This window comes from Chamaea fasciata, unplaced genomic scaffold (genome assembly GCF_029207755.1).
Source record: "Chamaea fasciata isolate MVZ Bird 193981 ecotype frontalis unplaced genomic scaffold, bChaFas1.0.hap1 SCAF_15, whole genome shotgun sequence".
In the NCBI taxonomy this organism is placed as follows: Eukaryota; Metazoa; Chordata; class Aves; order Passeriformes; family Sylviidae; genus Chamaea; species Chamaea fasciata.
In genome coordinates this window covers 6,211,584-6,237,222 of record NW_027094100.1, presented here as the reverse complement: position 1 = coordinate 6,237,222, position 25,639 = coordinate 6,211,584, and the positions used below count along the sequence as shown (strand labels likewise).

At 41.9% G+C, this 25,639-nt stretch overlaps 1 protein-coding gene across 1 annotated transcript in view; it reads left to right on the top strand.

Moving 5' to 3' along the window:
• Positions 1-25,639, top strand: part of FSTL4 (follistatin like 4) — a 212,119-nt gene that overhangs the window by 51,995 nt on the left and 134,485 nt on the right. The window contains exon 4 of the mRNA XM_066196935.1: positions 11,341-11,589. Coding sequence (XP_066053032.1) covers positions 11,341-11,589 — 249 coding nt within the window. The remainder of the gene's footprint in view (positions 1-11,340; positions 11,590-25,639) is intronic.

Sequence of the window (25,639 nt, the reverse complement as noted above, 5' to 3'; positions counted from 1 at the left end):
TTAGCACTTTAATCAAACAGCTCTGAAGTGTTGCACTTCATTAACTGATCTTTAGAAGGAAAGTGCAAACTGTTTGCATTGGGTGAAGCCTGTCCTTGCTGATAGCACTTGAAATGTCCTGCACTGGAAGATGTTAGACATGAGTCTTGCTTGGAGTGGAGGCAGAAGAGCTCAGAGCTGGGTGGAAGAAATGAGTGTAGCCAGGTGTTGTGGCAAGTGTTGCTACAGGAAAACCCACATCACTGTCAGGGAACAGGCTGCCCAGGGCTTCAAGTGCCACATCTACATGTCTTTTAAATCCCTTCACCATCCCTGGAGGGATTTAAAAGACATGCAGATGTGGCACTTGAAGACATGGTGTAGTGGTGGACTTGGCAGTGCTGGGGGAGCAGTCAGACTTGATAGCCTTATGGGCTTTTCCAACCTAAATGTTTCTATGAGTCTGTGATTTCATAGAAAATGTCTTTAAGCTTGTGAAGCCGTACAGAAGCAAATCTTAGTTTAGCTCAGAGGAGATGGGGATGGGATGTAAAATTCTTTTATGTGGCCAAATGAATCCTTCAGCAGAACAAGGTACTGCTCTAGAAGCTCATGCAACAGGACCAGCCAGGAGGAGCCAGTGGGAATCTGGGCTGGACACTGCTCCCAGCTCTGCTGCCTGTTGCTGCACATAAGGCTTCTGAGGGTACTTGGCTGGCCAATATTGCATTTGTAATACTGTAATACTGTTTACAGGCATAATTATGAGGTCCTATTAATAGTAATCATTGTATAACAAACAGATTTACAAATAATGACTTCATAATGTTGCCTAAATCACTGCTTTAAAGGTGTCTAGAACATTACCTTATTACAGTAATGTTTAAAATCTAAAGCATGCCATCAAAGTTTTATTTCCTTTCATATTTTCCTTTTTCTTCTGTCTTCTCATTTTTGTACTGCGCTTTCATTTTTGACATTTTGGCATGTGCAGACAGTCACCAGTAAGATATATTTACCAAAAGTACCGTGGAAGCACTTCCAAAGTATTGAACCATGTCTCTTCACAGCTGCAGTCTCTCACTGGAACACATGCATGTAAAATACTGTTATGAGGTCATTTAATGGGTGCAGTTCTTTAAGACAGGAGAGGGAGGTGCCTGTTCTTCCCTGCCAAGAACTGTGTGGTCCCCAAGATGCTTTGCAAGCACAGACCTCTCCGAAGAAAATCCCTTAATCCTTGGATGAGCAAATAGGATGAGAATGTTCTGGCTTTGTTGTGTGCTATGATCTAATTGAGATTTAATGCATTCTGCCATGTCCCTGCTGTGGACTCCCTTTGGACCCTCTGGTACAAAGCTCGGTGTTGGCAGCTTTTTTTCTTCTGTATCCCAATATATGCCTTCCAAGACTTTCAGGCATTATTTATTTTTGCACGTGTGGAATAGTTGTGCTGGGAGAGATGCCCAAGAAGGGAAGAAATTAGATCCTTGGTTTTCCTTTCGAAAAGTAGTATTCGCTTTAAGAGTATTGAATATGATTCTTTCATATTCCCACCCTTCTGTTTAATAACTATGTATTTGCTACTGATCATGTTAAGTACATCTGCACCTCACACAATGGTATCTAATCCCACAGCAATATTTCAGTATAAAATCAGTTGGAATTGCCAGTACAAATCTGTATAACAAATCCAGTGGGAGAAAGTTTTGGACAGCTTTTGGAGCCCGGTAGCTCTGATATTATAAGGGAATTCAAGGCCACAAAGCTGCTGTGCCAGCCAGGGGACACTGAGCCCCTGTCCCAGGTTGTGCCTTTCCTCACTGATGAGGGATATGCATTGGGTTTTCACATTGTAAAATCCAAGAAAAATGGTCATTCTCCTCACCCCTAAACTCCATTCCTGAGAATTGGAGCCCTCTTTCTAATGGAGGGACATTTACATGGGATGAGATGCTGTAATTTTTGTTTCATATGTTTTTGCCACTAAAGTGGGTATTGTTGAGGCAAATAGGACTTTAGGTGTGAACTTTGGGAAACTTGATTGCAGTTCAGGATCATTCCTGCCATCACACAGAGAGCAATTTGCCTGTTTCTCATTTTCTTTTTTCCTCCCCTCTTCCTTCCTTGCCAGCTGGTCATTCACTCCATTTCACTGTGGGACTCAAGGGGTTTTTTTATTTATTGACAGTCTCAGACCTTTTTTCCTCCAAAATGGGCACTCTGCATGTTCTTCCACCTGAGTAACCTGGAGGCAGACATTTAGTGCCTGCAGGTCATGTTTGAGTCAGTAAATCACCCTCCAGGATCCCTGTGGGGACCTGCTCTGCAAATGCAGCTCCCATTGGTGTCAGTGAGGATTATGAACATGAATAGTTGGCAGCTCTGGTTTGTCCTTTAGGTAGAGACAAATATTTCCATTGAAAAACTGCAGGTTTTAAAGTCAGAGCTGTGCTACATTATTTAGTGCAGAAGATTTTCAAATAATACCTTTTTTGCCTTTTTTTTTTTCAAACATGAGCTCTGTCTCATGGACAACCCCAGCTGTAGCAGCTCTCAAGTTGTTTGAATCCCCCATGCTGGGTGTTAATGGGAACAGGAGCAGTTGAACACATGCACATCAATAGGAGACTCGGAAGCATAAAAGCGGAATTCTCTCCTGCCTTTTCCTTTCCTATAGAGAAAACAGGTCCCATTAGTACAGAAAGATTTGGCAAGGTGGTATTTGCAGTCCAAGACTGAAAAGCAGCTGCCATCCCCAGTGTGCTGTTCAGCAGAGGACTTCACTTTTCATTGCTGCCAGTAATCCTATTTGCTGTGAGCACAAAATGCCAGCTGGATTTTGGCTGCTGGATGCGATGTTCTGTTACGAATGGGTCGAGGCAATTTTGTGCTGCAGTGGATCCAATGGAGCCACACACAGGGATGCACTGCCCAGCCACGGGTGGGAACTGTCAGCCCTTTCCAAGTCGTGGTGTGATGGGAAGAGCCAGGCTAGGGGGGGGATCAAACATAATTTTTGTCTCCAAAGCAAATGTTTTTGGAAGTGAACTTTTTTCCCCAGGCATTTCCAGTCATCCCTGTCATGCTGCTTGTGTATTTCCTTTGCAAGCTTTAGGCTCCTGTATTTCTGTGCTGAGCTACAGAATATTCCAGCATGCCAGGCTGGTGAGGAGGCATTGGTGGGTCCTGGATTGGGTCTGCAGAGTGGGGGGATCGGGGTGCCTTGTCAAAGGGCAGTACCAGCTGCCTCTCTGCTGATAATTCATCACTTGAGCTCCATGTGCTTGTGGAAAAGAGTTATGTCCTTGGCACAGGATGTTCTTATTTACTATTTGTATTTATTTATTTATTTATTGCCTTTGCTCCTGTAGAGTTAAATATAGTGACTCCCGGTGCTTTTTTCCTTTCTGGTCAGTCATCCAAAAAGACTGGTGGAAATGCTGTCTCTTTCCTTTCTTTTGATCTGTTTCGTCGTTCCCTTATTCCCTCCAAGCTGCTTGAGGGCTCTGTGTGCTGATCCAAAGGGGCAAGTGGCAATGACAGGGACTGGGGTGACAGACCAGGGAGTTTCTTGAATAGTTCCCCCTTTTTACAATGAGATTTAGTTAATTTTTCTAAGGCATCAGGGAATGAGCTTGTAATATAAGGTGGTAGAAAAGCCAAATTCCAGTTTCCTATCCAAAATATGGTGTCTACCTGTTCTTGGCTCATGCTGGGCATCTCATGTCTCTGCTTTAAACTGGTGCCTCTGTTTTTCTGGGGCTTTCAGGGCATTCATCTCACCTGTGTTTTGATGTAACCACTGCTTTGAGCTCTAGGTGTCCGTGCTCACCTTGTACTCGTCTCTTGATGTACTTGTGCTATATCCATGTGGATCAGCCCCACAACATGCCCTGCACCAAAATGCCTTTTGTTCTGTTCCCTTTCTTAAAAGAATAAAAAGCCCCATAATGCTGCCTTTGCCCAATATACTCTGATGTTGATGACTGATGATTGCTGCCTATTTCAGCTTTTTATCTCAAGCTTTTCCTCTTCTGCTATTAAATGTGACCCTCTTGTGTTCATTTGGTGCCTTTGTATTTGGTGCGTTCGAAGGGAAACAGTGTTCATTGAGTTGATTTTATCCGTGGTTGCTTGTTTTTATTCCATGTACAGAGCACTTTCAAAGGGAAGGGAGTGAATACGTGTACTCCTATTTTACGTCCACCCTTTCAGATCTAGCTCTCCCCACGCTTTTCTGGTGTGGGTGACTGAGGAGGGCTCCCACACCCTGAATGCAGGCTGCTGTCTTTGGCAGCAGGATAAATCCTGGATGGACTCATGGCTGTGGACCAGCACTGATGCCATGGAAGGGGAAAAGCTCATTAAGAGGGTGAGGGGAAGGGGCTCTGCCCTCCTGGGCAATTTCTCAAACCAGATGCTTAGCCTTACAAATTAACAAAATTTAGATTAAATGAAAACTATCTGAAACAAAAATACAGCCATTGCAGAAACCCTTAATTAGTTATGGATTTTTGTCTATTTTTTTATCTCTTCTGAATTTTTCTTTTTAGATTGTGAGTCCCAACCTGAGAAACCAGTAATATGTTCTACTCCTCAGAATAAAAAGGAAAAGCAGCTAATTTTAACATTTTGGTGCTAACGCTCCATTTCTGCACTGTACCTTTAGAGCCAGTTTTAACATTATATGAAGTTTAAAGGCTTTTCACTTTCAAAATAGCTTTTTACTAGATTTTTTTCATCTTACTGTGTTATCCTTTCAGTAGTTCCAGTAGCCAATAACTCTTCCGTCAGGTAAATGCACTTTAAAATGCTTCCTTCTGCACAGAGCAAATACAGAGAGAATAAAAGGTTTGTAATGCAGGAGAAATTATATTAATTCTGCTGTCTTCCTTTGCAGCAGAGCACAGGGAAAAGTACTGGGGTTAGTTACCTCAGGAGTAGGAAGAGATCTTGAATTGTCATATTCAGAGGAGATAAATCTTTAATCACAATCAGAGTAATTTCCATTATTGATGCAAAAGTGAAATCCTCAGGGAGGGGGTAAGAAATAGGTTTGCCCTGGGGACAGAGCCTCAAAAGTCTGAGTATTAACAACAGCTGTTAGGTCTGATGGGCACTTGCTGACAGACTCAAGGGTTTTGTCCCATATGAGAGTAAAGTTTCCATGTGTTAGTATTGGCTTCAGATGGAGTTAAACAAAATGGTGTGTCCACAAAATACAGGTGTCCTGGCTTAGACAACAAATAGGAAATTAAACAAGTGGAGAATTACAAAATTAGCACTAGGTGCCAAAGACCTGCATGCAGTTGTTTTAAAATAGTGTTTCTCCTTATTTCTTAGTCTTGGAACAGGAGTTCATTAAGGAGAACAGAGAATAGGAAAGGGGATTGCAAATTGTTATTGATTGGTGTTGGGCTGTGGAGATGTTTCAGTCTGGTTTCAAGCTCCTGGAGCATTTCCTGTTCAGTCTCACTGACCAGCACTGAATTAAAGCTTGGGGAACTGCAGTCTCTTGTGCTAGAGCAAGGGAGGCTGCTTGGGCACATCTGGAGTCAGGAATTTGGGGGAATGTTTGTATTTTTGTATATATATATTGGTAACATTGCAATTAAAAGCAACTTGCTCTGCCTGGCCATGCACACACCTGAGTGCAGCTTTTGCTCCGTGGCTTGGCTTGAGCAATGATCTGAGTACAACCTTTGAGCTGCTGAGCAGACTGAGCAGAACTGGGTTAATTTCAGGGTTATCTGAAGTCTCAGTGCAATATGTACATTTGTCTTCATGACTGTCCCATTGGAAGATGTTTGGTTTGTTTGGATTTGCTATCATTTAAATGTGCTTTGTTCCTGAGTTTTTATGAATCTTAACAGAGGAGCACTACATAATGTATGAAGAGAACATTTTAAAGACACATCCTGTTCTTACTAATTTTTAATGGCAATCCCAAGGTGGGATGCACATGCTTCCAGCAATGTGTCTCACATGTGTGCCTTGCACGTCCCTGGAAGTGTTCAAAGCCAGGTTGGATGGGGCGTGGAGGAACCTGGGCTAGTGGAAGCTGTCCCTGCCCACAGTGGTGGGGTTGAAACAAGGTGATCTTTAAGGTCCTTTTCAACCCAAACCATTCTATAATTCTAGGAAAACTATTTTATAAGATATCCTTTCTTCTGTATCCCAGTGCAGATATAACACTTCTTTCTTCATTATTTGTGTGATTGTAATTCTCCCCATAATGGACCTGTTTGGCTCCTGCCTCATACTTGTACTGTGTGGTAACACTCCTGCACTCATAATCTATAAGGCTCTAAGGCATCTAGTTGGGAAAACGTAAATGAAATGTCTTGGGGGGGAAAAATGTGAAAAGACACTATGTAGCTTGAGTTTCTGTGCAACAGTTTCGAGCTGGAGGTTTATGCTGATTTAGGTGTGATGCAGGAGAGGCACTAATCCTGTTGCTGGGGCTGCTCCTCAATCAAGAAAAGTGTCCGTGAGTTGAACACAGGTTTGGCTTTACCCAGGAGAAAAAACCACCCAAACACAAAACACCTGCACTAACACAAATCCCATTACAACTTAATAGCTTTAATATTTTTTCCCCTTTTATTTTCAGCAGATGTCAACTTTTACAGAGAAGCATCAGTTCTCAGAAACAGACTGGCAAAACAAATCCAGTCCCCAGTTTTCACACAGAGCTCTCTGCCTTCCTTTATAGTGTAGTAGTAAATGACAGAAGTGTTGCAAGTTGTACATAGATATTGATGATGCTATCTGGAAGCTTTTACCCTTGTAAATTAATCTGCTTGGGATGAAGGGGCAAGAGAAGGAAGGGACACTAAGAAACTATAGATTCATTTTCTCAAAAGATCAAGCTGATTTGTTCTTTGACATTATCATCCTAAAGATTTTTTTTTCCCCTTCATAGCATGCATGGTCTTTCTTATCTCCAGCAAGGGCATCAAGCAAGGAGGGCAGATTTAGATTAGATATTAGGAAAAAAATTCTTCCCTGTGAGGGTGCTGAGGCCCTGGCAAAGGTTGCCCAGAGAAGCTGTGGCTGCCCTATCCTTGGAAGTGTTCAAGGTTAGATGGGGCTTGAAGCAATCTTGCCTAGTGGAAGGGGTCCCTGGCCATGGCAGGAGGTTAGAAAGAGATGACCTTTAAGCTGTCTTCCAGCCCAGACCATTCTGTGATCCTGTGATTTAATTACTGCATATTTAATTATTGTATATTTATTAATATTTAATTGCTGTTTATTTAATTACTGTATATTTAGCTTGTACCCTCTGCCGACCTCCATTGTTTTCTAATCTGTTGTTTCCACCTCTTATACATCTTCGGGTTGTGTTTAAACAAAGATTTAAAGATGTTTGTGAAGAATATGACTTTGTAAGACTGAAGTGTGTGCCATGCACCTCTTAAAGAAAATAAAAGGAAATGCTTCTGGAAGCACCAACACTATGGTGACACTAATGGAGGATTCTAACCTGTCATGATAAAACCTCCTGCAGCAGCATTTGAACAGTTTGAAGCTGAATTTAAGAGTAATGCAATAAGGAAATTGAATGGGTATTAATTATAAAAGCCTATCTATTCCTCTTCCAATTAAAAATAAATGATCAGATTAATGTTAATTTTTTTTTGTTGTTACCACAATGATGAAATGTCTTTCTGCTTCTGTTCTTTGGCCTCAATGAGCTTTATAAACTGATGTCTGAATGAGAAAATAAATAGGAAACTGGAAAAGTCTTTCTATCCAATCTGAAATAACATTGCATTTGTGCATATATAAGCGGAAAATAGGCATACAGTAAACAAATTGATTTATTTTCTGATAAATGGTCCAATTGCAAAGTAATGAGACAAAAAATAGAAAAAGAAGAGATTTCTGTGAGACTGAAGAATGCTTCTCAGATGGCTTCCTCTGTCCATCCTTCTGGCCTTAGTACAGTGTAACACCTCAGACTCTAGCCACTTTGAGTAGAGTTAATTAGTGTTGAAGAGTGGCTTTGCAAGATGATAAACTTTTAACCTATGTAAATTACTTTCTTTACAACTAATAAATGGAATAAATTATGCCTCTTCCATGTAGTACAGTGGGGCTCATAAATACTTTGTGCAATTTGTTGGTAGTTTCACTTGATCACCTTTCCCATTTCTGTTTCTGACAATCCTTGTAAAAGTGAGGAGTTCAGCCACTTTTAATAGTTCCCAAAAAAGCAGTGGGAGGCATGTTTCATGCCTGGGAGCTGCACACCAGTCTCCTGCCTTTGGGATCCGCCTTGATGCAATCAGGGAAGGTCCCTTTCCATGGTTCACGGAGCTGCTCCAGATGAATTAGTTACTTGGATAAACACAGCAGTGCTTGTACAGTCAAACACTCCTTTTCCTCTCCATTTACACTGCTCTGTTCTGTTTCACACCCTGCAGCTGTCCTTGCTGGGCACAGGGTCCCACAGCTGAGTGAGCTTGTGGGGAGCTTTAGTACTTCAGAGGATTATGCAAATAATAATTGAATTAAAGAACTGCTGTCAACATTACAAGGTTCTGGCAAAGATAACTGATGTTAGCACTCTGCTTGCAGACACACAGATTTCAGAGCACTTGGACTAGCAGAAGCACATCAGGATTCCCAAATACTTGAATATTTCCTTTCTGCCAGTTTGTGGGTTATCTTACGTATCCCCTTACCAAACTAATCTGTTTAACCAGGAGTTGTCCATCTGGGAACACAGAGTAAATTAAACTCTGAACAAAATGAGTAAGGCACAAATATAGCCAGGGTTTCTGGGGTTTTTTCCATAGTAACTGGGATAGATGGAGGAAAGATCAAGTATTCTATATTTTTAATGTGGTATTTTTAAAGCTGGCTCCTTAACAAATCTTTGATGGATCATTAAAAAACTTAAAAATCCCATTCTAATAAAAATGTTTGTCTTCAGTTATGCAAATTTTATATAAAAAAATTAAAATACCAAAAATACTTGAGGCTCTTAAGAGGGTTTTTGCTGCTGTCAGGGCAGGGTTCAGCTGTCACCTCCTCAGATGTGACCTGGTGCATTAAATCAGAGCAGTACCTTGAATGAGGAGGCAGCAATAACCTTCAGCAGGATGCACAACACAGTCCTTGGCTGGTGCAAGCTCTGAGAGATCAATTTTTAGTGATCAAGGCAGCCCACTAAGGTCTTTGCTGTAGTTGTATCTGAATTACATTTATAGAGACAATAATAGCTCCTGAATCTTGTTTTTTAAATAACTTAAATATCAACAACAGCCTCCAAAACACGTCTTTTGAGGCACATTGTGATGGAAAAGGCTAGTGCCTGTACCAATGCAGGTCCTGCCACTGAGAGGAGGAGGAAGATGCTGGACCAGAGCTTCCTCAAGTCCTCATCCTTTGGGCTGCTCTGATTTACAGCAGGCACCAATAAATAATATGACCTTTACAGTGAGGTCTCCCTGAGGTCACACAATTTGCATTTTTGAGGATAATTTGCAAAAATTCTGGAACAATTAGTAAACTAAGTAAAGAATAGTCAGATATTCCTTCCATTGACTGTGCTTTTTGCACTGCTCAGAGATGCTTTGACCTTCTAGTTTATTACAAGTCAGGAAAAGTCAATATTTCTTAGCTTGCCAAGTTGCAGGAATTTTAATGAGTTATTGAGTCAAATAGTTAATCCTCCAATAACAGACTTTTTTCCCTTTCAGATTTACAGTGATAAAAACAAAGGCTTAATGGGGACCAGGAAAATGGGGTTTTGTTAGAAACTCTTGCATTTCTCTGTGCACATACTTTTAACCCCTTGACCACAAGTAGATGAAATGGAGCTTCAACATTGGGACATTTTGTATTGGCATGAAGTGCTGGTCAGGCAGCGGCTGTGTTGATGTTAGCAGGGAATTTGACATGATAAAATGGGATTGAAGTAGCTGGTGCTGATGCTTCTCACATCTCTTTTACATGTGATAGGGGCTATGGATGAGGTCTGGTCTATGCTCCTATGCTGAACTGCTTGGCTGCTGGAAAAATCTTTGAAGCGAAAAGTTCTGGGTGCGCCTTAGAAGATGTTGTGGCACTTCAGTTGCTGTAGGATGTGCTCCACTGAGTGCTGCTGCACATCTGGGCTAGTGTTTGTACTTGAACATCCTCTGGGAACTGGTACACACCAAAACCTTTCCAAGGGCCAAACCTACATGTGGTAAATGTAAAGAAAAGGGATTTGCTTCCAAACCATCCTGCTGGTCCAGACTGAGTCCCTGGCTCAGGGGCAGCCAGAGTCTGTGGCTGTTAGAAGGCTGTGCAAGGCTGGCAGTGGTTTTTTGCACAAGGAAAGGCATATTCCTGGTATAATTATACCTTTTGCAATTCCCCTTTGTAATGCTCAACTTGGTGAACTCCAATTAGCATAGAATAATCTAATTTCCTGAAACTCTCTTTGTTGAGTGTAATGCTAATTATTGTAGTGAGTAGTGACTTATTTGGAAGTGCCCTGTCCTGTGTGAATTATAGTAATGTTCTCTGTAAGCCTTTAAGTGAGGAAACTTCATAAACAGAAAATGTTACAGCACAAGGGCAGTTTCCTTACCCCTTTAATAGTATCAAACAGCACAGTAATATTCAGAATATCATATCCAGTGAATTCTTAAAACTAGTATGAAGTTATTTTTCACTATATGTCATTACTCAGAGTGTAGGAATAGATACTGATGGTTGTTTTTACAGTGACTAGCATTACCCCATATCATTCCCTTCAGTGATATTCAGTAACATTCCTTTCAGTAATAGTATTTCTTGGGGGTTATGCTTTCAAAACCTCTCAGCAGTTGTTTTTCTGAGCTTTCCTTGAAACCTGTGGGTTTTAGCCTGGAGGATATTCTGCTTCTGGGTGGGAACTTCTGGCTCCAGGGTCAGAGCTGGACTCTAAATGTGGACAGGAGCTGAGTGCTGACATTTGAGCACTTTTGCTGAGTTTTGTGGCTGGAGTAGTGTAGGGTTTCAGAGTTGGTTTCTGAGTGTAACTCACGGTCAAAGTGTGGGCTCTGAAATGCTCTCCCCGGGTTTTATTCTAGGCTCTAGTTCCATGAAGAGCTAATGGAACAAAAGGTCATGCATCCATCACTCTCCAATAAAGCACTTTGAGCACACGCTCGGTGTTGTGAAAAGGCAGAGCTGGAGGCCTGGGGAGTGCAGATCTGAGCACTCCCTTCAACCTGCTGCTGTACAAAGGGGAGCATTTTCTTTTTGCCTCCGACACCTTTGTTGCTGCTGCTGCTGTCAGGGCTGTGCTGCTGCAGCAGCCCTGTGTGGTCTGTGGAGGCCAGTGTGGCTCACAGTGGCATTTTCTGCTCTCCCCAGTGCTCTACGGGCAGGACGGGCTGCACGCGTCCTGCGAGAGGAAGTTCTGCGGCCGGGGCAGCACCTGTGTGCTCAACAGGGACACCAACCTGCCCGAGTGCAGGTGTGTCCAGGACTGCAAGCCCAGCTACATGCCTGTCTGCGGCTCTGACGGCAGGTTCTATGAAAACCACTGTCAGCTGCACCGAGCCTCGTGTCTGCAGAGGAAGAAAATCTACATTATCCACAGCAAGGACTGTTTCTTCAAAGGTAGGGCGTTGTTGAAAATAAATACTTCTGCAGGGCTTTCATCAGTTGTCGTAATCCTGGTAAATGGCTGAATGGTATGTTTTATTTCTAAGAGCTTAATTTTTTAGGGATGATTTATTCCAGGACAGCAGAGAACATACACAATGTTTTATGCAGCTATTAAGCCCCTGAGTGCCATCACCATGCAAAATGTAATCATACTGGGAACTGGTAAATAATTAACATCACTGTATGCATTGTGTGCACCGTTGTTGTGCTGCTCAGTACTTTCAGCTGCCAGTGTAATAACTTTTTACAATCCAATTCATTTGAAAAGGCTTTGAACAAGACAAAGATGTTAAGAAAAAGTAGATGGTATAAACAAAAGTTTGCTGCAACAACGGGAAACGAAAACCTAGTTCGGCAAATGACAGGGAAAGGAAAGGAGCGGTTTAAATGAAATAAGGACTGGGGACAGACTTTAAATAAATTTAAAGACAGTTCTGGTTACCTGTGGTATGCATACATCTGGAGCTCTTTTACTGGTTCAATAGCAAATTTCATTATCATCTTTGCACCAAAGCCAGTCACATGCCTTTCCCATTAACATTTTGTATGCCATGTACCATCCTGTCATCAAGGGAGACTGAAGGAGTAGAAGCATGTGATAAAATGGCAGGGAATGGAAGAAGCTGTAAATTATTTTACTTGTAATGAGAGGTCTCATAAAGGGCCTCACTAGAGTATATCTTGAAAGCTCATTGTCAAATATGACTCTATGTACCTACAGGAAGATTTGAGTGGGTTGTTGCAAATATATCCAGTGACATTTACGTGATCAAATATGAAAATAATTCCTTTATCTTCAGCTCACTTAAACCCCAAGGAGGTTGGCTGTATACAGAGCTATCCATCATGAGTTCTTCTTTGCTAAGATGATGCTAGAACAGCCTATTTAAGAAACAGGAGCCCATTTGAAGAGTCTTATTAATCTGTCCCTGTGATACCCTTTGGAGACAGAAAAACAGTGCCATTTTTGTGTCTTGGAGAAGACCTAGTGTCTTCCTGTAACCAAAATTTTTCCAGCAGTATGTAGGCTCTGCTTCACAGTGCATTGCAAAGTTTCATTTGTTTTGAAGATCTGGCTGTGGAGAGGACTACACAGCTGGTCAGAGCATTGGTTTGCTGAACACCCTGGGTTAGTCACAGGCAGCCTCTAAATTTACCAAAGCAGGTTATTAGGGTCAATAGACCTTGTTGGAAGTTAATCATGGAAAGGGGTCACCCAAAGGCATGTTTCAAGCACATGAGCATATCAAGACAAAGAGGGATTTTTTGCTTGTCACATTCAAAAGGAGCATCTAAAAAGGACACTTGTGCCTTGCTCCAACTGCTGCGCTTCTGCCCCTGGCTATCAAGTCAGGTGAGGGTATGGATAAGGCTGGGAACAGTGTCCACACCTGAGTAAGATGCAGGTGGGCCTCTGCAGCATGAGAAACCTTGCAGAGAAAGGGAAAGTCTTAATTTCAGAGATGCTCAGCAACCCCCCCCCCCCTCAATTCAGGGGATTTTCTTCCCCTGACTACCAAAAACAGTCCTTGGGTTTTTCATTCTTGACATCACCCACCTTTTTTATGACAGTGCATCTGGCCTGGGTTTTCATTTGCTCCTTATCACATATAGTGTTAAAGAAAATGAGTTCTTATTGCAGTAATCAGCCCCTGCAGTGGCTGTATTATGCCTAATGATACAATGTCACGCTTGAATACTTCCCTGAACACACCATGAAATGATGTCAGAAAGTAGGAGTTTTGTGTCCCAGTTTAAAGTAACCCTTGAACTCTTGCCAGGGAGCACTGCCTAAATCTGCCTTTCAGCAGAATAACAGCTTTATGGAAGGGAAGAAAGAAACAAGCTCACTTCTCTTCCCACGTGAATAAATAAAAATGTACTTCACACCTCTGTCTGCAGAGATAACATACAGAAAAAAGTTTACCTTAAGTGGAGAATAATCCCACAGAGTGGGACTCTATAGAAATACTTGACTTCAGCCCTTTTTTCTGCCATGCAGTTCCTGAGTAACCTTCTGTGTATTGTTCTGCTTATTGCTACTTTAGTCTCCTGTTTCTAAATCAAGGATGATAGTGGTTTCTTTTAAATCCATATTTCAGTCAGCAATTAAGGTACAGGTTTTTAAGCACCATTATAGGTGTAACATGAAGTTTAAGACGTTGACTGGAGAAAAACCTTTAAGGTGCAAAATGACAGTCCCAAAATGGTTTGGGTTAGAAGGGACCTTAATGAGCCTTCTGTTCCAACCCCACTGGTGTGGTCAGGGACACTTTTTCTGCTAGACCAGGGTGCTCAGGTGTCCATCTGGCACTAAGCACATGTCTTCTTCATGTTTGTTTTTCATCAAGTAGATAATTTAATTATTTGGGTACAGTCAGACTGTTGAGTGGCCTACTTATTGTTTTTTTGTCCCAGTTGACTTGTTCAATTAAGATTTAAATTCCTGTGCAGAGTTGAGGGACACTGCAGGTGGATGTTTGTGTGTGCTCTGCCAGTTTTCCCAGTTATCAGTGACAAACTGGATGGACTTAAGGTAAGACAGAGATCAAATACCCTGATTCTGCTTTGGCTGAGCTAGGTCTATCCACACACAGTAAACTGATAATAAAGCAAACAGCAGAGATTTGTTTTCTTTTGTGTATTTTGGGACAGGATTTTTTGATCTTTTAGCATATTAACGAGATGTGAAGTACTTTGTAAATACTAGTGGATAGCAGATACTCCTGTGTGAGTAGAAACATTGCTCCAGTTGGACTAGTACCTCAGTAGCCCAAATTTGCATTCTGTACCAGCAATAGTATTAGGAAGAGCAGCAGAGAATTTGTCCCTGGGAAAATGACTGATTTCTCCTTGGCCTAGCCTGGAATAAAATGGCTCCTTGAAATCTTTAGAGTCCAAAACGTTGAAAAAACTTGCGGAAATGTGAATGAAGCAACAAGAGATCTCAGTAGGAGTGATCTCCCCAGGCTTTATCCTGCAGCCTCTTTATCCTGCAGCACAGTTCCCTGTACACATAAATGTGTTCTGTTTTCCTCAGATGATACAGCAAATGTTAAATAGGTGGGAAACTTCACTTGGGAGTTTGAAGTCACAAGGGAAATACTGTGAAGCAGAAGCCCTAAACCCAGAGATCTCAGGAGAAATGTCAATCCCACTCATAGCCATTGACATTCTGCTTGATCTGGTTGTCTTTCCTGGTGTGAAACACAGTTTGGTTTTCCCATAGGAAAATGTTCTATTTAGGATTTTTCTACCATGTGGCAGGTTTTTTTCATTTTCTATGTTTTCACTATTTTGTGAGTTTCCGTAGTCATTTGACTGGGGTGTTGGTGATTTTTACTGCGTAAGAAAATACATAAATATAAAAGTGCTTTTACTGGATGATGAACTTGTGAGGAAATAAGTTTTTCTTTCCTAAAAGCTCTCCCAATACTCATGAAGACTGGAAAAAAAAGCTGTGCTGACAATGACAATTGTCCCACAGATGTCCAGAATGAGCACTTGGCCTGAAAATGTTCCTCTTTGAATTAATGCCTTGGATAATGAGGTTATATAATTTTAACACAGTATTTTGGACTATGGTTTGCTTTTTCATAGCAGTAGTCCCCTTTTTTCCACTTCTGTTCATTTTTCTTTCCTTTTGAGTATCTACACCCACTCTGTCTCTTCCCTCACTTTTCTCATTATTTTTGGCCAGTAAAAGCTGTGCAGACACTGCTCAATAATTTCTCTCCCCTTACCTTCTTCCTTCCTGCAGAGACATCAGAGCAATGCACTTCCCTAGCAGTTTACATGCATTAGAGAAACTCCGTTTAGAGCTGTGCTTTTTCAATTTCAGGATTTAGGAGTAATTTTTCCCTTTCTTTCTTTTTCTTCCTGCTTTTTTCTGCTTGATCAGCAATCTCAAAGCTCCTGTGCATCAGCCAAGCCCTTGCTAGAGGAAGGCAGCCATGTTTGCCTGCCCAAGCTCATTCGTTATTTTCTGTGGTTCTGACATCCTCACTTTATCCAGGTGGATTGGGTTTTTTATAAAGAGCTCAGCTTTTCTTGCCAGCCTTTGTGCTGCAGCTGGTCAGATTGAGTTTGTGCTCTGGCAGGAATTCAGTCCAACTTAGTTGACCAAATTCTTGAACTTTCCACACTATACCTGTGTTGATTACTTAATGTATTTTTTTCTGTACATTCAGTTCAACTTGTACCAAAGCTCTAATTTTATGTAACCTGACAGAATTTTATGCAGAGATATGGTGTGCTGTAAAAGCATGTTCATGTCTGGTATTCCAGTCCCACTCTCTTCCTTCCTGCCTCCTCTGCTGAAATGTCAGTATTAATTTTTCAATAATTTTGTCCCATTGCTTAAAATGTATGGGTTTTTTTTTTCTTTTAAGCTAGTATCTGACAGTAATTTTCCTCCTTATACAAGGTTTTTTTTTGTCCCACAATAAATCATAATTTTGTACATAGTTTGTACAGAAAAAGAATTTTCATAAGAGATCTCTGTGGCAAACCACCTGCCTTTCTCCTTTCTGTTACACACACACAGTCCCACTGTTTGCTTTGAGGCTTACACTCTTGCTCAGAACACTATTTCATGCCATGAATTTATATATAAAGTCTTCAGAAGTGTGCCTGCCTGTGTGCTGGGTTGCTGTGCATGTGCACATGTGTGAGTGTGTTTGCACATGGACAGAGCCAGAATAATGTGTTCTCTCAGGACATTTATGCATAGGTAGGGTAGTAGAGGATGGAACCTGGTCTGCATGGAGAGAGAATGAGAAGCACAGGGCACAGCTGAAAGAAGATGCTCAGCCTGATGTAAGGAGATGGCTTTCCCTTGGAGGTTGGTTGGCTGCTGGGACAGGCTGCCCAGGTGCCATCTCCATCTCTGGGAGCTTTTAGAACCTGGCTGGGAACAGCCCTGAGCAACCTAGTCTGACCCTGCACTAAATGACTTCATGGAAGCCTCTTCCAGCCCATATCATCCCATAATCTTATAATTTCATGACCCTAGGTAATGGCATCTTTCATTTTCAACTACTCTATCTTTCTTCCAGTTCTCAAAAAGTTTTTTTTCTAATTAAGGAAAATGATAATCTTCTGCATGTTGACAGAAAATTTTCTATGCTTGAATGTAAATAAATTACAAACCTGGGAAAAAAACCAAACAAGCAGGCTGATAACTCATATCACTGCAGTCATCTCAAATACAAATGAATTCAGCCTCAGGTGGTGGTGGTTTATTTCCTTTGCACTTTATTTGTTGTCCATGTGTTAGTTCTGTGCTTTGTTACTTCCAGAAGTAATTTGTTCTATGGAATAGCAGTTCAAAACATCTCTGGGAAGGTGTTGAACGTTTTGCTCATTATGTGCCTGTGCAGAACAGGCAGACCCGCTCCATTGCTGGTTTGGAGGCTGGAAGGAAATCTGCTCCATTTAACACTCTCTGTCTTTCCAGCTGGAAAAAAATCTGAGTGCGAACTAATGGCACTTTTCCCAGCTGGCAATTAATATTTGCCGATTTAACTTTGCAGCAGTGCTGACAGACTGCCTCAGTGGCAGTGAGCTGGGAAGGGGCTGCTGGGAGGAAAGCAATTAATCCCTGTGGGAGGAGGCTGGGGGCTTTGACATGGAGGTCGAGCCCCTAACGATCATTTCAGTGTCCAGTGTAAATATATTAGGAGTTTGAGGTGTTATAAAGAGAGATAAGTGCTATATAAAATGAAAGAATGCGTTTGCTGTCAGTAGAGCTGATGCAGTTCTTAATGAACTGAATTCCAGAGGGGTTCCTTTCTATTCCCACACCGCTTTTTCAGCTCCCTCCACTTAGTCTTTTGGGGAGGGATCAATTTTACCTGGATTTTCAGGCTGACTGCTCTTAAATGTGATTGATAGCTTTACACCTAATAAACAGACTGTGTCAATCTTTGGGGTAAATTATGGAAATTCCATTGATTTATGTGAGGATACAAACAAGGGACTGCTAGTCTGCTCCTAGCTTTGGTGACAGGAATTTTCCAGGAATAGGTTTAAGATCTTGAAAAGTATTTTCCATTTTAATGCTTACATTCCTGAAATTCATGGAAGGGAAATCTTGGCAAACAGTCAATTGTGTAACTCCCTGGTATAGGTGGGCTTTCACTGAAAATTAAATGCCAGTAACAAGAGTGGGGAAAGTCTAGGCATAAGAAAAATAACCAAAAATAGCAGAGATCCTAAAGAAGTCTAACAAGAAGAGATCTTTGATTATATATTCGTAAAGGAAAACCTTTGCTGGACCCTCATGGCCATAATGGGAATCCCACAAGTGGGAGGGAAAGTGGGACTGGAATACTGCGATGGACACTGAGTTTGACATGGTCAATCAAAAGATGAATTATGCCCTCTGGAACTCCTCACAGTAGTGCCATTACCTGCTTCTGCTTGGCCAAAAATCTCTGTTTCCCTGGTGCAGGGACTCTACATAGACCAGTGACAGATTTTAGTTCCAGTCAGTAAAGCTGAAATGGAGGAATACACACCATGGATGAAGCTAGTGGAAAAAGTGGTGTTATCTAATGTGATCCCTATCCAGCATTCTTGGTGTTTTTATAGCTCCAATTTGAGGCAATAGTCATTTGGGGAGTGCAGGAGTCACTGTGATGTGGCTTTTTATTTTTTAAATATGAAATTGTGTAATATTTGCTTACAACGGTCATGACCATGACCCCCATAAACAGTTATTTGGTGTCTGTTATCTGTCTCATCTTATTTAGGGCCCAGTCTATTAATCCTCTCTAGTTACCAGTCTTGATGTGTATGGCCATAATATCTCCCATAAAACCAAAAAGCTTCATATTATGTATCAGCTAGTGAACAAAGAGATTAAAGGATATTTCAGCAGCAGTATTAACACCTAAAAAAGGAAAAGTGAAAATTTATCTTTATAATTTGTTTCCCCCTTGTAACTGAGGATGTACTGGTTGAACTGGAGTCACCGAAGCCCAAGGTTACTGAAATGGGCAGCCTGGCTCCCTTGCTGGAGGACCACGCCAGCACCCAGCACTGTGTAGCATGAAAGTAAGTAAAGTATGAGAGGAACTGCTTACATGTTGGAAAAAGAAAAGCTCAGCCTAAATCTCCATGGTGTGGAGGAAGGCAATACTGGCATGAGGTGGTCTCAGTTTGAAGCGCCCCAAGTTTATTTCATGTTCTTGAGGGCAGGGAAATGAGATGCAGGTGGCTGTAGGGAGGCATCTGCTCCAAGCCTGGGTCTGCTAAACCTTCACTGCAGTGCTCTCAGGAAAGCTGAGAGGTGATAATGAAGCTTTTTTTTTGATGCACAGCCTTGTGGTTGTGATGGGGGACAGAGCAGAGGAGGAGGATGGAGAATCAAATTAAAGTGTGTGGGAAGAGAAGCTGGGAGGTGGTTTGTATTTACCAGTGGAAGTTCCTGTGCCAACTTTGGTGCTGCTATCTGCAACACTCATTATGTCAGGGGGTGTTTGTCTTTCTTTTTTCATCTATTTTTGTGTGCTCTTTGCATCTGACACGTGCTTGTTGTGATTTGGTGGCTGTCTGAACTCACTGTGTCCACATCACTTTTCTTTGCAAGTCACGTTCATGTTTATTGTATATTAATTTGGGAGCTCAAACCATACTTAAATATTGAAGAGCCTTATGTAGGAAACATTAAAGAAAGGTTTTGCTTTTTTTAGTGTGGTAAATTTAATATTAGCTCTCGCCATTCCCTCAGTGATTTTCTAAAATGCTCTAAGTGGTGTAAAACTGGAGAAATGCCAGCAAAGTGGGGCATGATATTACAAAGTCATGATTAAAAAGTGACACATTTACTGAGCTTCTGCATTGCTGAACCTCTCACAGTCCTGAAAAGAGCTTGGATGCTCAAAAGTTTATCTGCTTTATTTCCCAACTCAGTTATCTTAAAAGTCTTTTCCAAACTGAAATATTCTGTGAAGTGTCTACATCCATAGTTTTCCCAGTGGAAGGAAAGACTAGCACATGCCAAGTAATTTCAAATGAATGAAAACAAATACTGTAATGCTTTTGAAGTCACCTTTATTTCCCTAAAATTACATAAATCGTATCAATAGAAAAATTGCTGATTTACTTAAGGCCTCCACAAGTCACCTTTTGAGAAGCAGCATGCAGCTTGATGCCAGGGGACTCTCCTTTGGACATCTCCAGCTCTGTGCTGAGACAGGGGCCAGGGGAAACCTTAATTTCATAATAAATCAAAAAGCTCCCAACCTGAGAGAGATAGAGAGATTGTTTTAAATGAAAACTGAAAAGGTTAAAAGTTAGAGATGAGCATTAAAGATTAAGATGATTAGATCATGATAAAGGGCACTGGAAGCTGAATGAAGGAAAACAAATGGCGGAATAAATTTTCGGGCTAGGGGAGACTGAGGCAGGGAGTCTTAGAAATGCTTTAAAGATAAAAAGAACTGATTAAAATAGCTGTTTAAAAGCTATTCAGCACAAATGCTAATTTTTCTGGGTGCTCAGTATAAAAATCCATGGAGGATATTGAAATTCTGAGTGCCTGGGAAAACCAGCAAGCTGGATGCTGCAGATTCAATTAGGTGGCTGCAAGGAAAAAGCTGGTCCAGCATCCCCCAGCCTTCACTCCCTTCCTGCCTCTCTCCACCAGGATTTAACAGGCAGTTCTTGCTAATATGCTTGAGAGGGCTGAATCCTACAGAGATGTCCTGAAGTCATGGGATTACTAGTTAAAATGAGCACTCCACAGCATGGGGTACTGATAAAGCCCTTTGTAATTTCCCAGTTATTTTTTTGCATGTAGAATTGAAGCTGTTCTCTCATCAGGGGCTCACAGAATGCCAGGGGTGAGGTTATCTCCCTTTGCTTGCCTGCCTGAAATGGAACTGTTCCCACAAATAATAAAATTTGACATAGGGAGGTAATGAGTGATCTGAAGATTTATTCTGTCTGCTCATGGCTTGAAAGCTCTTTGGGTAGAAACATTTTTTCCTGCTAAAAACCCTATTAATAGAGATTAATTTCAAATGTAAAGCACAGAGTTAATTATCAGTTCAGGCGTAGGAGCGGGAGTGTGTAGGAACATCATAGAATCATCATTCACTGGTTTGGGTTGGAGGGGACATTCCAATTCATCCAGTTCCAGCCCTCTGCCACAGGCAGGGACACCTTCCACTATCCCAGGTTGCTCCAAGCCCCATCCAACCTGGCCTTGAACACTCCAGGGATGGGGCAGCCACAGCTTCCCAGGGCCACCTGTGCCAGGGCCTCAGCACCCTCACAGGGAAGGATTTCTTCCTAATATCCAGTCTAACCCTATTTTCTGCCAGGGTGAAGCCATTCCCCCTCGTCCTTGCTGGGTGTTGTGTAGGGGTGGGGGTTTGTGTTGGGATGGGTGCTGTGGTGGCAGGGGGAGTCCATGCCCCATCCCTTGGCCCAGAGCTGGTTCAGGTGGTCCCAGTGCAGTCCAGGGGTGCAGCATTCATCACACAGTGCAGGCACCAATTGCCCAGCTCCTTCCTGTGGATTAGCACTGCTGCTCTTGCTGGCACCTTCCTGTGGGGTCTGCTCCACTGTTGGAGTTGACACGTAAATCCCATTACCTCTAATTGAGTGGGGATCAATCACATATTAGAGGAGTAAGAGGAAGGTTTCCAGGTGAGATTTAAATGGAAGGCTTTTACTGATAATATTTTGCATTTTCCATCAAAGTGTCCTAGAATGCTTTACAAAGATTAATGAATTAGACCTCACAACACCTTTGCATGCCAGCAAAACAGTAATCCACCCATTACAGAGGAGGAATTGCAGTCTAGAGGAGAGCCAGTGACTTTCGCAAGGTCACAGAAAAAGGCATCAGAACTCATGTTAAATGATCCCAACTTAAAGTACCCTGTCCCTATAAAATCCCCTGGCATGTTATGGTTTGTCTATAGGTTTTGACAGGGGTGAAGGAGGGGTATGGCTGGGCCGGGACTACAGAACTCAGGATCCTTGTGCCCAGGCAGGAATGAAACTGGTAGTGAGTGGTCCAAGGAGAAGTGTTTAAGTGTGGGATTGTTCTGTCCTTGGCATGCAGGACAGCAGGGATTGAAAACCATCCAGCTGCTGTGCTGGCGTAAAGAGATGACCCATGTTTGGATTTGCAGCTGTGGAAAGGAAAGGAAATACTGGAAACATACAAGTTCAGTTGCAGCCTCCTCATCTCATAATGGTCTTGGCAAAAAAAAATATCCCTGTGGTAATGAACCCATGTGATGGAGTAAAACAGAGCTCAGTCTCTTCTGCTCTTTAAGTTAAAAATTGAGAAGGAATGAGCCATGCAATGGAGAGGGAGCGCACAACTGAAATGTATCTATTTAAACATTTAAATGGAACCTTTGTAGTAAAAAGTTGATTGGTGTGATGTGTCCAAATGAAGATAATTTTATTTACCTTTTGAATGAGGGTTGTTTGCACTGCAAACAGCCTGATGGACTGAATAAAGGCTCACCTGGAAGAGGTTTGCCATGGGGTACATAGAGTTTGTCTCTTCCTGCAAGTGACTGCAGTCCCCTGTCTTTCTTCTTTCTTCCTTGCTTTTAGTGTGTCACTATCAATTTAGTTGAGAGTTTTGCTGTTTTTCAGGAATAATGAGGGGGATTTTATTTTTCAAATTATTTCAGAGTAATATATGAAATTTTAGTCGGGTTTTATTTATTAATCCTTATTTACCTGTTCTGGCACAGCAGCTCACTGGGAAGTTTTGTGCCAGATTTGGACATGTTGGTGCCCCATGGTCCCTCTGCAGTGTTTGGACACGTGCAGAAACTCTGAGGGAACAATCTTGGGCATCCTTGTCCAACACCAGCCAATCTCCTCACCAGAGGTTTTCCAGTGGAATCCATGATGCTGAATGCTAGTCATTGTTATAGGTTGGGTTTTTTTCATTTTATCTAGAGCAAGCCAAATTCTGTGAAAACATTTGTGGTGAATATTTAGTTGTATTGTCACATGTAAGCATTTTGCTGTATCCATGGCCCTGTAGTTTGCTATTCATGAATATTTTAGCAAATTGGTTTACTAACAGGAGTGTTGCCAGGAAGCAAATGTTCCTGAATATTTGTAGAAAAGCAGATTTAACTTTGGGTTTGCAGGTACTTGCTGTGGGAGCATTATCTAAGCCCCATCTTAACGCTCCTCTGGGAGGACCAGCGTAGCCAATTAAAGCAAATCTTGTTTGTCTCATAACCTGCCCATGAGTAAACTGATATAAAGAGTTCTATCTCTGAATAAAGACTGACAGACAGCTGAATCAACCATGTGCAGCTCACCCTTGGCACAGCACCTGGGTGCCTTGCAGATAAACTGGAAGCAGTAGCCGCATCTCTTGAGGGCTTGCAGGAATCTCTGATATTTGGTCTGATTTTTGGATCAAAGCTGTGCTGAGGGAAAGATTTAGAATGATAGATTTTTGGTTGGCGTGTCCCATGTAATGGGCAAGTTTTGAAGGGTAACTATACTCTGGGCTCTGCTGCATTCTTCCAGCTCGAGTTGTAAAACAGTGTTAAAAGAAAATTGCTGCGGTGCTATTTTCATATGGCCAGTGTTCAAGTATCTATACTTGAATTCTAGAGTAACTAGGGAAAAAAAATGAAGTGACATGAATACCTGCTCAGCTCAAGGACTCCAAGTGGTGTGAACTCACTGTGAGCTGTGCAGAGGCTGTGGCAGTGCAGGACTCTGGGGTGGGTGTTACATGTTCAGGTGCTTCTGGGCAAGGTCTTGAAGGGAGGGGAGAGACTTCAGTCCACCCAGAGTGGAGCACCATCTCGGTCTCAAACACTCCCCTGTTTAAGCTGTACAGACACATCACAGTAGTGTGTGGTGAGGGAGCTGCTCTTTCCTGTGGACTCAATGCCATTAGTGGAGGCAGAGATTGGATTTTAGGAAGAAATTCTTCCCTGTGAGGGTGCTGAGGCCCTGGCACAGGTTGCCCAGAGAAGCTGTGGCTGTCCCATCCCTGGAAGTGTTCAAGGCCAGGTTGGATGGGGCTTGGAGCAGCCTGGGATAATGGAAGGTGTCCTTGCTCATGGCAGGGTGTTGGAACAGGATGAAATGAGCTTTCAGGTCCCTTTTAATCCAAACCATTTTATGATGATTCTATGAAGTCATGCTCATGGTGCTGCACCTCTCCATCCACAGCTTCCCATTCCTTTCCCATTTGTTCCCTTCAATGGTTGCCATCAGAATTCATCCTTCACCCTCCTATAGGCATGTGTGAGATGTGCTCATTTTCTGGAGAGCTTTTTCCTTAGGAATAGTTTCCCATAAGCAGAAACTCAGGGGGCAGCCTATCTAAATGCAGCTGGTACAACCCTTACAGCATTTTGGAAGAGCTCTGCATCCAACATTTAAGTGAGGTGCTCAGCACATCTGGAAAACATCTGTCTTAGATTCATAATTTGGCATTGTCATTCTTGGAGTGACTGTAAAACAGGACCTTGTGGAAAATGCTTAATACTCCTGGACACATTGTGGTTTGTGTTAATGGGGAAATGGCTTGTTAGGTCCAAACTAACTGTCAGAAAATCTTGCTGAAGTTGTGCAGTGTTGAGGAAGTAAAAGGCTGTTAAGGCTAAAATTTCAGCCTCTCTGAACCCAGGAGATTTTGGCTGCATTTTTACTGGAACAGAATTGAAAGCTAATGAAGGCATTTGGTGGCCCCACACTGGCTTTCAGCTAGCTTTTATTTTACATAATGAGTTGGGGAAAATTGGAGTGCAGTTACTCTGGGCTCACTTTAGAAATGTGAACAAGTTGCAGGCTGCTGTTCCAGGCTCGTCAGTTATAGCCAATTCCTTTGGCTCTTTTAAAACAGAAATGCTTTGTTTTCCTTTACAAAAGGTGGCACAGGCAACACACAGGGCTGCTCCAGCTACAACCAGCCCAGGATAATCACTGGAGCCCTGCCCTCCTGAGCAGTTCTCTCCCAAAGCCACCCTCTTTCTTGCCTGATGGGATTTTTGGCAGGTTTGTTTTTTAAGTCACATTTCACCACTTCCTTAAATTGATGGCAATTTCCTAATAGATGGAATTAAAATTGCTTCTTCATATGTTTTCAGAAACACTGTGTCTCTTTTTAATTTATTTTTTGTTTTTGATTTTCTGCACTGGGCTGAGGTGTTTTTCATAATTTTATGTGAACAGACATCTCTTTTTTTTATTCTCTTTTGTCTTTTCAGTCGTGGTGCATTTATCTACTTAACACATCCTTGCAGTCACCTTCATAAAAGATGAAGAATTGGAGAAGTGTTGAAGAAATGCTTCATTATCCTGTTTGATGCTGTTACACCCATAAATGTGGATCTAGTTTGTACTAGTATCTCATCTATGCTGCCTTGTTCACACAGGTGAAAGTCTTTGGTAACCTGAGCTCAGGGAATTCTGTCTTTCTGAAGTTAGGTTCCCATTGGCAAGTGTTCTTTTGCAGTAACTTAGTATCATGCAGATAACTTATTTTTACTGATACCAACATACGCAAAATACTAACAATATTTAGAAAAGAAGCAGTATCAAATCCCCAAATCTTGCCTTCCTCCTCCTTGGAAAGGCTCCAGAGAAAGCCATCATCTCCAACAAGGAGCTGGAGAACTCTGACATTTCAAAGTAATCAGGTAGAATTACTGCATCTCCAGATATCTTTAACCTGTTTACTGACATTTCATTCACATCATCTCATAATGTTCATTGGATCAGAAAACAGCCTGGAGCCACATCTGCAAAATGCTTCATGAAATGTTTTGATCTGGGAATGTGAAATCATTGTATAGGATAAAGTATAGGCTATTTATAGGGTAATCAAATGGGATAGCATAGCTCTTGATTTTTTTTAAGCTTCTATGGTTTTCCCCATTTGTTTGTTATTCTAATTTTCTCCTCTTTTTGGTCACAGAGCAGACGTTTCCGTACTCCCAGTGTCAGGCAGGAGGCTGCCATCCTCTTTGAAGGGATTTCCTAA